The 12,848-nt window shown below is 53.4% G+C and overlaps 1 protein-coding gene across 1 annotated transcript in view; it reads left to right on the forward strand.

Annotated features, from left to right (window-relative positions):
* clp1 (cleavage factor polyribonucleotide kinase subunit 1) overlaps positions 1–1,289 on the forward strand; it is a 22,158-nt gene extending 20,869 nt beyond the window's left edge. The window contains 2 exon segments of the mRNA XM_078418553.1: positions 570–812; positions 814–1,289. Of these exon segments, the coding sequence (XP_078274679.1) occupies positions 570–812; positions 814–1,242 (672 nt within the window). The 3' untranslated portion in view covers positions 1,243–1,289.
* Positions 1,290–12,848: the final 11,559 nt, after the last annotated feature.

The following is a 12,848-nucleotide window of genomic DNA, read 5'->3' on the forward strand; positions in this document are numbered from 1 at the left end:
GGAGGGACAGAGGGGTGTGTAGAGGGCCAGGAAAGTAACACTAACACGCTCTCACTTTCCCCCCTATCTCTCCCCTCCCTCTCTCTCTCCTGCCCACCCTCCTCTCTCCTGCTCTCCCTCTCCTCCCCCTCCCTCCTTCTCCCCCCTCCTCTCCCCCTCCTCCCTCTCCTCTCCCCCCCCTCCCCCCCTCTCTCTCCCCCCTTCCTCTCTCCTCCTCCCCCCTCTCCTCTCCTCACTCTTCCCCTCCCTCTCCCTCCCTCCCTCTCCCTCCCCCCCTCCCTCTCCCTCCCCCCTCCCTCTATTCCCTCTCTCCCTCCCTCCCTCTCTCCTCCCTCCCTCCCCCTCCTCTCTCCCCCCTCTCTCCCTCTCCCCCTCTCTCCCTCTCCCCCCTCCCTCTCCTCTCTCCCCCTCCCTCCTCTCTCTCCTCTCCCCCCCCCTCTCCCTCCCTCTCTCCTCCCTCTCCCCCCCTCTCTCTCCCCCCCTCTCTCTCCCCCCCCTCCCTCTCTCTCTCCCTCCCTCCCCTCTCTCCTCCTCCCCGCCCTCTCCTCCCCTCCCCCCCCCCCCCGCAGATCACCACGCGGTTGGCAGAGGTGTTTAACCAGAGGTGTGATCGTACCCGTCGTGCCAACGCGGGGGGATGTGTGATCAACACGTGTGGGTGGGTGAAGGGCACGGGTTACCAGGCGCTGCTACACGCGGCCTGTGCGTTTGAGGTGGACGTGGCGCTGGTGCTGGACCAGGAGCGGTTGTACAACGAGCTGAAGCGTGACCTGCCACACTTTGTGAAGACGGCGTTACTGCCCAAGTCTGGCGGGGGCGGTGGAGCGCTCCAAGGAGTTCCGCCGTGAGAGCCGCGACGAGCGGATCCGTGAGTATTTCTACGGGCCGAGCGGCGACCTGTTCCCTCACGCATTCGAGGTGCGCTTCGCCGACGTGCAGATCATGCGGGTGGGTGCGCCAGCTGTGCCCGACTCCTGCCTCCCACTGGGGGTCAGACAGGACGACCCACAGCTCAAGCTGGTGCCCGTACAGGCGGGCAGAGACCTGGCACATCACCTGCTCAGCCTCAGTACCCAGACCGCACCTGGACCACACCTGCTCGACTCCAGCCTCACCGGCTTCGTGGTGGTCACCGGCGTGGACACGGACAGGAAGGTGTTCACCGTGCTCTCCCCAGCACCACGGCCGCTGCCCGACGGCGTGTGTCTCATCATGGACATACGCTTCATGGATCTCAAGTAGCAGCACCCAGGGGGAGCACGGGGGAGAGAGAGGGAGAGAGAGAGAGAGGGGGAGAGAGGGGGGAGAGAGGGGGGAGAGGGGGCGCACGGAGAGAGAGAGAGGGAAAGGGGGGTAGAGAGAGAGGGGGAGAGGGAGAGAGAGAGAGACGGGAGAGAGGAGAGAGAGGAAGAGCATGGGGAGAACGGGGAGAGAGGGGGAGCACAGGGAGAGAGGGGGAGGGAGAGGGGGAGGGAGAGGGGGAGAGAGAGAGAGGGGGGGGAGAGGGAGAGAGATGGGGAGAAGGGGGAGGGAGGGAGAGAGAGATGGGGGGAGAGAGAGAGAGAGAGAGGGAGAGAGAAGAAGCATGGGGAGAGAGAGGGGGAGAGAGGGGAGGAGAGGGAGAGAGAGAGGGAGAGCATGGGGGATAACGGAGGGGGAGTGGAGGGGAGAGAGGGAGTGGGGGGAGAGAGGGAGAGAGTGGGGAGAGAGAGTGTGTGTGAGGGGGAGGGAGAGAGTAACGAGAGTGCGAGGGGGAGACAGTGAGGGGAGAGAGAGAGAATGTGTGTGAGGGAGTAGTGCAGAGAGGGTGTGTGTTGGGGATACGCATCACTGCCTGGAGTCTCAGTCAGAGGGATGTCCTGCACAGCCCGTGCCTCAGTCCCTCTCTCTCGGGGATATCTCTACACTGACCAGTGTGATTGAAGCAATACTTACCATTATGTCCAATGTTGTCCTTGTATGAGATACACCTGGAATATTTTTATTGTGTTTGAGGCAGGTTTTGTGTAAGATTCTTTATCACCCTGTTAACTGTTGTGTCGGGATTGCGATTATTCCATTATTCTCCGAATAACGATGCTTTGCAAATACTTGTTGTGGGCGTTGTTGTTAGTTTGCCAGTGGTTGGAGGGTTAGTGCATGCACTCCACATCCCACCACATTACCCCTCTGTCACCTATCAGTGTGTCAGTGTACAGGGGGTCATGGGGAGTGTGTCAGTGTACAGGGGGTCATGGGGAGAGTGTCAGTGTACAGGGGGTCCTGGGGTGTGTGTCAGTGTACAGGGGGTCATGGGGAGAGTGTCAGTGTACAGGGGGTCCTGGGGTGTGTGTCAGTGTACAGGGGGTCCTGGGGAGTGTGTCAGTGTACAGGGGGTCATGGGGTGTGTGTCAGTGTACAGGGGGTCCTGGGGAGTGTGTCAGTGTACAGGGGGAGAGTGTCAGTGTACAGGGGGGGTCCTGGGGAGTGTGTCAGTGTACAGGGGGTCCTGGGGAGTGTGTCAGTGCACAGGGGGTCCTGGGGAGTGTGTCAGTGTACAGGGGGTCCTGGGGAGTGTGTCAGTGTACAGGGGGTCTGGGGAGTGTGTCAGTGTACAGGGGGGTCATGGGGAGTGTACAGGGGGTCATGGGGAGTGTGTACAGGGGGTCATGGGGAGTGTGTCAGTGTACAGGGGGGTCATGGGGAGAGTGTCAGTGTACAGGGGGAGAGTGTCAGTGTACAGGGGGTCATGGGGAGTGTGTACAGGGGGTCATGGGGAGTGTGTCAGTGTACAGGGGGTCATGGGGAGTGTGTCAGTGTACAGGGGGTCATGGGGAGTGTGTCAGTGTACAGGGGGTCATGGGGAGTGTGTCGATACTGGGAAGGGGGGTGGGTTGATGAAAGTGACACTGGGTGGGGGAGAAGCTTCCACCTGTCCTTGATGCAGTAACCCATGGTACTGGGTTATTGTGATATAATGACCAGCTCTCTGTGATATCCAGTCATCATACTGCACACACAGGTACAGAGGGGGGCGCAGAGCGAGACACTGGAGCGTAGGGTTCCCCCGCTGCACTCTGGTGAATGTGACTCTGGCTGCACTGCTGCTCCCGCACAAATCACGCAGCAGCCTCCGCTGCAGCCACCAGTGCAGCCCCGAGCGCATGACATCTCACATGACAACCCCCACTCGTGATCAGCACAGCCTTCAACAAGACACACACACAGATACACACACACACACACACACACACACACACACAGATACACACACACACACAGATACACACACACACACAGATACACACACACACACACACACACACACACACAGATACACACACACACACAGATACACACACACACACAGATACACACACACACACAGATACACACACACACACAGATACACACACACACACACACACACACACAGATACACACACACACACACACACAGATACACACACACACACAGATACACACACACACACACACACACAGATACACACACACACAGATACACACACACACACACACACACACACACACAGATACACACACACACACACACACACAGATACACACACACACACAGATACACACACACACACAGATACACACACACACACAGATACACACACACACACACACACACACACGGATACACACACACACACACACACGGATACACACACACACACACACACACACACGGATACACACACACACACACACACACAGATACACACACACACACACACACACACACACACAGATACACACACACAACACGGATACACACACACACACGGATACACACACACACACACACACACACAGCTACACACACACACAGATACACACACACACACACAGATACACACACACACACACACACGGATACACACACGGATACACACACACACACGATACACACACACACACACACACAGATACACACACACACACACACATACACACACACACACAGATACACACACACACACGGATATATACACATACACAAATGCGGCGCACACACACACACACACATACATGGACAGACTGCCCCCTGGTGGCCGTTGCTCCTTAGCTGTGACACTATTGTGCACTCTGCTCATTTCTCTTTTGCACAGCCTGTGCTCCTCGTGTAGTGTATGACTCACTAACACACACAGTAGTCTCCCTCTGTACCACGGTACACGTGACAATGAGATGCGCCAGTGGCCAGTGGCCAGTGGGTCTGCGTGCAGTGGGTCACCAGTGGCCAGTGGTCTGCGTGCAGTGGGTCACCAGTGGTCTGCGTGCAGTGGGTCGCCAGTGGCCAGTGGTCTGCGTGCCGTGGGTCGCCAGTGGCCAGTGGTCTGCGTGCAGTGGGTCGCCAGTGGCCAGTGGTCTGCGTGCAGTGGGCCAGTGCTGTGCAGCAGCGGCCCTACTGTGAGCCACGGCCCAGGTTACCGCCTGCTCCGCCCTCAGGGTTTGCCGTTTCCCGGCACACTGTTCCCTCGGTGCCAGGGGCACCCGTGGGTGCCCGCTGCGGTGCGGCCCACAGTGCCAGGGGCCGACCCTTGCCAGGGCAGGGCGGGAGGGTGACAAGTACTCCAGGGGTCAGCGTATAATGTGGATAAATGTGAGGTTATCCACTTTGGTAGCAAGATTATTATCTGAATGGTGTCAGATTAGGAGAAGAGGAGATGCAACGAGACCTGGGTGTGTTTGTACATCAGTCACTGAAAGTAAGCATGCAGGTACAGCAGGCAGTGAAGGAAGCTGGCCTTCATTGCAAGAGGATTTGAGTTTCAGAGCAAGGAGGTCCTATTGCAGTTGTACAAGGCCCTGGTGAGACCGCACCTGGAGTATTGTGTGCAGTTTTGGTCTCCTAATTTGAGGAAAGACATTATTGTTATTGAAGGAGTACAGCGTAGGTTCACCATGTTAATTGCCAGGATGGTGGGACTGACGTATGATGAAAGAATGGGTCGACTGGGCTTGTATTCACTGGAGTTTAGAACGATGAGAGGGGATCTTATAGAAACATATAACATTCTTAAAGGATTGGACAGGCTAGATGCAGGAAAAAAAGTTCCCGATGTTGGGGGAGTCCAGAACCAGGGTTCACAGTTTAAGAATAAGGGGAGGCCATTTAGGACTGAGCTGAGGAAAAACAGATAGTTGTGAATCTGTGGAATTCTCTGCCTCAGAAGGCAGTGGAGGCCAATTCACTGATGTGTTCAAGAGAGAGTTAAATATCGCTCAGAGGGCTAACGGAATCAAGGGATATGGGGAAAAAGCAGGATCAGGGTACTGATTGTGGATGATCAGCCATAATCATATTGAATGGCGGTGCTAGTTCAAAGGGCCAAATGGCCTACCTGCACCTATAGACAATAGGTGCAGGAGTAGGCCATTCGGCCCTTCGAGTTGCCCGCCATTCACAATCAGTACCCTGTTCCTTCTCCCCATATCCCTTGACTCCGGTATCTTTAAGAGCTCTATCTAACTCTCTCTTGAAAGCATCCAGAGAATTCGCCTCCACTGCCTTCTGAGGCAGAGAATTCCACAGATTCACAACTCTCTGGGTGAAAAGGTTTTTTCTCATCTCCGTTCTACATGGCCTACCCCTTATTCTTAAACTGTGCCCCCTGGTTCTGGACTCCCCCAACATCAGGAACATGTTTTCTGCCTCTAACGTGTCCAATCCCTTAATAATCTTATATATTTCAATAAGATCCCCTCTCATCGTTCTAAATTCCAGCGTATACAAGCCCAGTCGCTCCAGTCTTTCAACAGACGACAGTCCCGCCATTCCGGGAATTAACCTGGTGAACCTATGCTGCACGCCCTCAATAGCAAGAATGGCCTTCCTCAAATTAGGAGACCAAAACTGCACACAGTACTCCAGATTACCACCAGGGGGCACGGCACGATGGCTGCCTCGCCTACAGTCCGTCTCCCTTTCGAACTCTCTTTGTTATTTTCAGTGAGTTTTAAAAGTTTGTGTTAATATTCTCTGGTTTGTTTTAAGTGGGGGGTGGGGGTGGGGGAGGGGGAAGCTTTTTTTCAATCTCTTACCTTGCCGGAGATGCGATTGTTTTGCGGATCGTATCTCCGGTCACTCTGCGGCCTAACGTCGTGGAGCCGGCGGCCTTGCCCGGGACTGACTTTGAGCCCCACCGCGGGGACGTGGACTTACCATCGGAGCATGCAACGCCTTGCCTGTGCTCGACGCTCCGACGTGGCCTGCAGACTTTAACATCAGGAGCTCGCAGTCTCGGGTAGAGACCGATGTCGGGAAGCTCCGAAAGCCACACGGCGGTCGACTAGCCCCGACCCGGGTCCGATCGCCCGGCTCGGGGGAGCCGAGACCCCCCCCCCCCCCCACCATTACAGGAGCTGGATTGCCCCGACGAGGAAGGCCCGACCACTGGCTACGGGCGTCAAGATCGTCCCGTCAACGGAAGGTTCGAAGCCCCCGACCACTGACCCCCGACCACTGACCGCAACACAGCGAGGAGGGTGGAGGAGTCACTGTGGTGATGTTCATGTTAAAATAGATTTTGTGTGTCCTGTTGCTTTTGTACGGCAAATGAAGTTCCTTGTATGTTGCAAAACATACTTGGCTAATAAAGTATGATTGTGATTGTGACTGCGATGTGGTTTCACTAGGGCCTTGTCCAACTGCAGAAGGACATCTTTGCTCCTATACTCAACTCCTCTTGTCATAAAGGCCAACATGCCATTGGCTTTCTTCACTGCCTGCTGTACCTGCACACTTACTTTCAGTGACTGATGAACAAGGACACCCAGATCTCGTTGTACTTCCCCATTTCCTAACTTGACACCATTCAGATAATAATCTGCCTTCCCATTCTTGCCACCAAAGTGGATAACCTCACACTTATCCACATTAAACTGCATCTGCCATGCATCCGCCCACTCACACAACCTGTCCAAGTCACCCTGCATCCTTATAGCATCCTCCTCACAGTTCACACTGCCACCCAGCTTTGTGTCATCTGCAAATTTGCTAATGTTACTTTTAATCCCTTCATCTAAATCATTAATGTATATTGTAAATAGCTGCGGTCCCAGCACCGAGCCTTGCGGTACCCCACTAGGAACTGCCTGCCATTCTGAAAGAGACCCTACTCTTTGTTTTCTGTCTGCCAATCAATTTTCTATCCACATTCACACACTCACACAAATGCAGAGATGCACAAACAGATACACAGAGACACACACACAGCCACACAGACACACACACAGCCACACATGCAGATGCACACGCAGACACACACACACACACATGCACATACGGATACAGAGAGACACAGAGACACACACACAGCCACACACGCACAGACACACACACGCACAGACACACACACGCACAGACACACACACGCACAGACACACACACGCACAGACACACACACGCCAAGAGACACACACACAGCCACACACGGGTACACACACATACTCTCACAGACAGATAGATACACACACACATTATCATCCCACCCCCTCTCCCCCTCAACCCTTCATCTCATTCTCTGCACACTTCCCCAATCAAGGATAGTCTGAGGATCATCATCCAGGTAGATAGTAGTTCAGCACTGCTCTCTGGTTGTGATAGGATGGTTCAGTTGCCTGATAACAGCTGGGAAGAAACTGTCTCTGAATCTGGAGGTGTGCGTTTTCACACTTCTGTACCTTTTGCCCGATGGGAGAAGAGGGAGTGGCCAGGGTGAGACTGGTCCTTGATGATGCTGCTGGCCTTGTCGAGGCAGCGTGAGGTGTAGATGGAGTCAATGGAAGGGAGGTTGGTTTGTGTGATGGTCTGGGCTGTGTCCACAATTCACTGCAATTTCGTGTGGTCTTGGATGGAGCTGTTCCCAAAGCAAGCTGTGATGCATCCTGATACAATGCTTTCTGCGGCGCGTCTGTAGAAGTCGGTGAGAGTTGTTGGGGTCATGCTGAACCTCTGAAGCCTTCTAAGGAAGTGGTGTGCTTTCTCGGTTGTTGCTTCAATATGGATGGTCCAGGACCAGCCTCAATGCTTCTAGCTGCAAAGACAAGCAGCTGCAGGAACTCAGCGGGTCGGGCAGCATCTGTGGTGGGCGATGGACAGGTGATGTTTCCGGTCAAGACCTTACCTCAGACATTGGGGCAGAACAAGGAGAGGCCGACTTCCAGCCATGAATCACACTGATGTAACCTGGTGTGGTTCAGCTGTCATTGGTTACGGAGTATTTCACATCCAGTGTGGGCTCTCCAGCTGCCGTGTGCTGCAGAGGGTGCTGGGCCTACGGAACGAGCTGCCGTGTGCTGCAGAGGGTGCTGGGCCTACGGAACGAGCTGCCGTGTGCTGCAGAGGGTGCTGGGCCTACGGAACGAGCTGCCGTGTGCTGGAGAGGGTGCTGGGCCTACGGAACGAGCTGCCGTGTGCTGGAGAGGGTGCTGGGCCTACGGAACGAGCTGCCGTGTGCTGCAGAGGGTGCTGGGCCTACGGAACGAGCTGCCGTGTGCAGGGAGAGGGTGCTGGGCCTACGGAACGAGCTGCCGGAGGAGGTGGGTGAGGCAGGGACTGGAACAACATTTAAAAGGCACGGACTAGCTCATGGATAGGAAAGTTTAGAGGGATATGGGCCAAACACAGGCAGAGGGACAACAGTTGGCTGGGCGATCAGGACAGAGGCGACGGCTGGAGGCCGTGCAGCAGCCTGGGGCTCGCCTGGATCTCGGGTCCCCAACGGGCCCGTGTTAGCCGGGACATCCCGTATTTTGGGTTAAATTGGTTTGTCCCGTACGGGACCGCCCTTGTCCCGTATGTTGGCCCGGTCCGCTGTAGGTCCGGACACTGTAGGTCCAGACAGTGTAGACCCAAACAGTGTAGGCCCAGACAGTGTAGGTCCAGACAGTGTAGGCCCAGACAGTGTAGGCCCAGACAGTGTAGGCCCAGACAGTGTAGGTCCAGACAGTGTAGGCCCAGACAGTGTAGGCCCAGACAGTGTAGGCCCAGACAGTGTAGGTCCAGACAGTGTAGGCCCAGACAGTGTAGGCCCAGACAGTGTAGGTCCAGACAGTGTAGGCCCGGACAGTGTAGGTCCGGACAGTGTAGGTCCGGACACTGTAGGCCCAGACAGTGTAGGCCCAGACAGTGTAGGCCCGGACAGTGTAGGTCCGGACAGTGTAGGTCCGGACACTGTAGGCCCAGACAGTGTAGGCCCAGACAGTGTAGGCCCAGACAGTGTAGGTCAGGACAGTGTAGGTCAGGACAGTGTAGGCCCAGACAGTGTAGGTCTAGACAGTGTAGGCCCAGACAGTGTAGGTCCGGACACTGTAGGCCCAGACACTGTAGGCCCAGACAGTGAAGGTCAGGACAGTATAGGTCAGGACAGTGTAGGTCAGGACAGTGTAGGCCCGGACAGTGTAGGTTCGGACAGTGTAGGTCCAGACAGTGTAGGTCTAGACAGTGTAGGTCTGGACAGTGTAGGTCTAGACAGTGTAGGTTCGGACAGTGTAGGTCTAGACAGTGTAGGTTCGGACAGTGTAGGTCTAGACAGTGTAGGTCCGGACAGTGTAGGTCTAGACAGTGTAGGTCTAGACAGTGTAGGTCCGGACAGCGTAGCAACCTGCCTCCCGGCCCAGACGGCCACCATTGGTGGAGCGGGAGCACGTGGCCGCTAGCTGGGAGAGGGCACGTGGGGCGTGGGGTGGTGATGTCACCCTTTGTCCCGTATTTGGGAGTGAGATAGTTGGCAACTCTAACTGGATCACGCCCCGCTACAGGAGACCTGCACTCTGAAAATGGCACCAAAACCTGCCGTCTCTTGCATGCGGTCTCAGTGGACTCTAGAAACATAGAAAATAGGCGCAGGGGGAGGCCATTCGGCCCTTTGCGCCAGCACCGCCATTCATTGTGATCATGGCTGATCATCCACAATCAGTAACCCGTGCCTGCCTTCTCCCCATATCCCTTGATTCCACTAGCCCATAGAGCTCTATCTAACTCTCTTTTAAATCCATCCAGTAATTTGGCCTCCACTGCCCTCTGTGGCAGAGAATTCCACAAATTCACAACTCTCTGGGTGAAAAAGTTCCTTCTCACCTCAGTTTTAAATGGCCTCCCCTTTATTCTAAGACTGTGGCCCCTGGTTCTGGACTCGCCCAACATTTTTTCATATTTCATATTTCAGATACAGCGTGGAAACAGGCCCTTCGGCCCACCAAGTCCGTGCCGCCCAGCGATCCCCGTACATTAACACTATCCTACACACACTAGGGACAATTTTTACATTTACCCAGTCAATTAACCTACATACCTGTACGTCTTTGGAGTGTGGGAGGAAACCGAAGATCTCGGAGAAAACCCACGCAGGTCACGGGGAGAACGTACAAACTCCTTACAGTGCAGCACCCGTAGTCAGGATCGAACCTGAGTCTCCGGCGCTGCATTCGCTGTAAAGCAGCAACTCTACCGCTGCGCTACCATTTTCCTGCATCTAGCTTGTCCAGTCCTTTTATAATTTTATATGTTTCGATAAGATCCCCTCTCATCCTTCTAAACTCCAGTGAATACAAGCCTAGTCTTTTCAATCTTTCCTCATGTGACAGTCCCGCCATCCCAGGGATCAATCTCGTGAACTTACGCTGCACTGCCTCAATTACAAGGATATCCTTCCTCCAATTAGGAGACCAAAACTGTACACAATACTCCAGATGTGGTCTTACCAGGGCCCTATACAACTGCAGAAGAACCTCTTTACTCCTAACTGAAATCCTCTCGTTATGAAGGCCAACATTCCATTAGCTTTCTTCACTGCCTGCTGTACCTGCACGCCAACTTTCAGTGACTGGTGTACAAGGACACCCAGGTCTCGCTGCATCTCCCCCTTACCTAACCTAACACCATTGAGATAATAATCTGCCTACTTGTTTTTGCCGCCAAAGTGGATAACCTCACATTTATCTATATTATACTGCATCTGCCACGCATTTGCCCACTCACTCAACCTGTCCAGTTCACCCTGCAACCTCCTAACATCCTCTTTACAGTTCACACTGCCACCCAGCTTTGTGTCATCCGCAAACTTGCTAGTGTTGCTTCTAATTCCCTCTTCCAAATCATGAATATATATGGTAAACAGTTGCGGCCCCAACACCGAGCGTTGCGGCACTCCACTCACCACTGCCTGCCATTCTGAAAAGGACCCATTTACTCCCACTCTTTGCTTCCTGTCTCCCAACCAATTTTCTATCCATGTCAACACCCTACCCCCAATACCATGTGCTCTAATTTTAGTCACCAATCTCCCCTGTGGGACCTTATCAAAGGCTTTCTGAAAGTCTAGATACATTACATCCACTGGCTCCCCCTCATCCATTTTACTTGTCACATCCTCACAAAATTCCAGAAGATTAGTCAAGCATGATTTCCCTTTCAGAAATCCATGCTGACTTGGACTTATCCTTTTACTGCTATCCAAATGCACCGTTATTCCCTCTTTAATAATTGACTCCAGCATCTTCCCCACCACCGATGTCAGGCTAACTGGTCTGTAATTCCCCGTTTTCTCTCTCGCTCCTTTCTTGAAAAGTGGGATAACATTAGCTATCCTCCAATCCACAGGAACTGATCCTGAATCTATTGAACATTGGAAAATGATCACCAATGCATCCACTATTTCTAGAGCCACCTCCCCGAGTACCCTGGGATGCAGACCATCAGGCCCTGGGGATTTATCAACCTTCAGTCCCATCGGTCTACCCAATACTATTTCTCACCTAATGCAAATTAGTTCCTCTACCCCCCTAGATCCTCTGTCCTCCAGTACACCTGGGAGATTGTTTGTGCCTTCCTTAATGAAGACAGATCCGAAGTACCTGTTCAACTCTTCTGCCATTTCCTTGTTCCCCATAATAATTTCACCCGTGTCTGCCTTCAAGGGACCCACATTTGTCTTTGCTAATCTTTTTCTCTTAACATATCTAAAGAAGCTTTTATTGTCCTTCTTTATATTCTTGGCCAGCTTCCCCTCGTACTTCATCTTTTCAGCCCGTATTGCCCGTTTTGTTCCCTTCTGTTGTCCTGTGAAAGTTTCCCAATCCTCTGGCTTCCTGCTACCCTTTGCTGTGTTATACATCTTTTATTTTAGTTTTATTCCATCCCTAACCTCCCTTGTCAGCCACGGTTGCCTCCTACTCCCCTTTGAATCTTTCTTCCTCTGTACTAATCAGAGGATGTGTTCAGGTACGGCGATACGTTACTGGACCGTACACTGAAAAAGAGTTGCACTGTAGCATGTACATGTGTAAATAAAGAACCATTGAAATGGAACTTGCTTAGAAGGGGCATCTTGGTCAGCATGGCCGAAGGGCCTATTTCTGACTCTATGATAAACTGTTTAGTATTGGTTAGTTTATTTATTATCACATGTACCAAAGTACAATGAAAAGTTTTTGTTGCGTGCTAACCAGTCAGTGGAAAGACTACAACGAGCCATTCACAATGTACAGATACATGTTAAAGGGAATGACCTTTAGTGCAAGGTAAAGTCCAGTAAAGTCAGATCAAAGTTAGTCCGAGGGTCTCCAATGAGGTAGATGGGAGGTCAGGACCACTTGTGGTAGGATGGTTGTGTTGCCTGATCACAGCTGGGAAGAAATTGTCCGTGAATGTGGAGGTGTGTGTTCACCTTCCCCAGTGTGCCCAGCACTCTGTGTGAAAGCATTCCCGTAAAACCCCCCACTCCCAGTTCACCGATGTCGTCTGTGGAAGCAAGCTGGCAGTGCCAGTGGGTCTGGTCCTGGGGTCTTGTGGTTCACTTGCTGCCCGCTGCTCACTGCCCGGCCCGGCCCAGAGG

Source organism: Rhinoraja longicauda, chromosome 22, assembly GCF_053455715.1.
Source record: "Rhinoraja longicauda isolate Sanriku21f chromosome 22, sRhiLon1.1, whole genome shotgun sequence".
Lineage (NCBI taxonomy): Eukaryota > Metazoa > Chordata > Chondrichthyes > Rajiformes > Arhynchobatidae > Rhinoraja > Rhinoraja longicauda.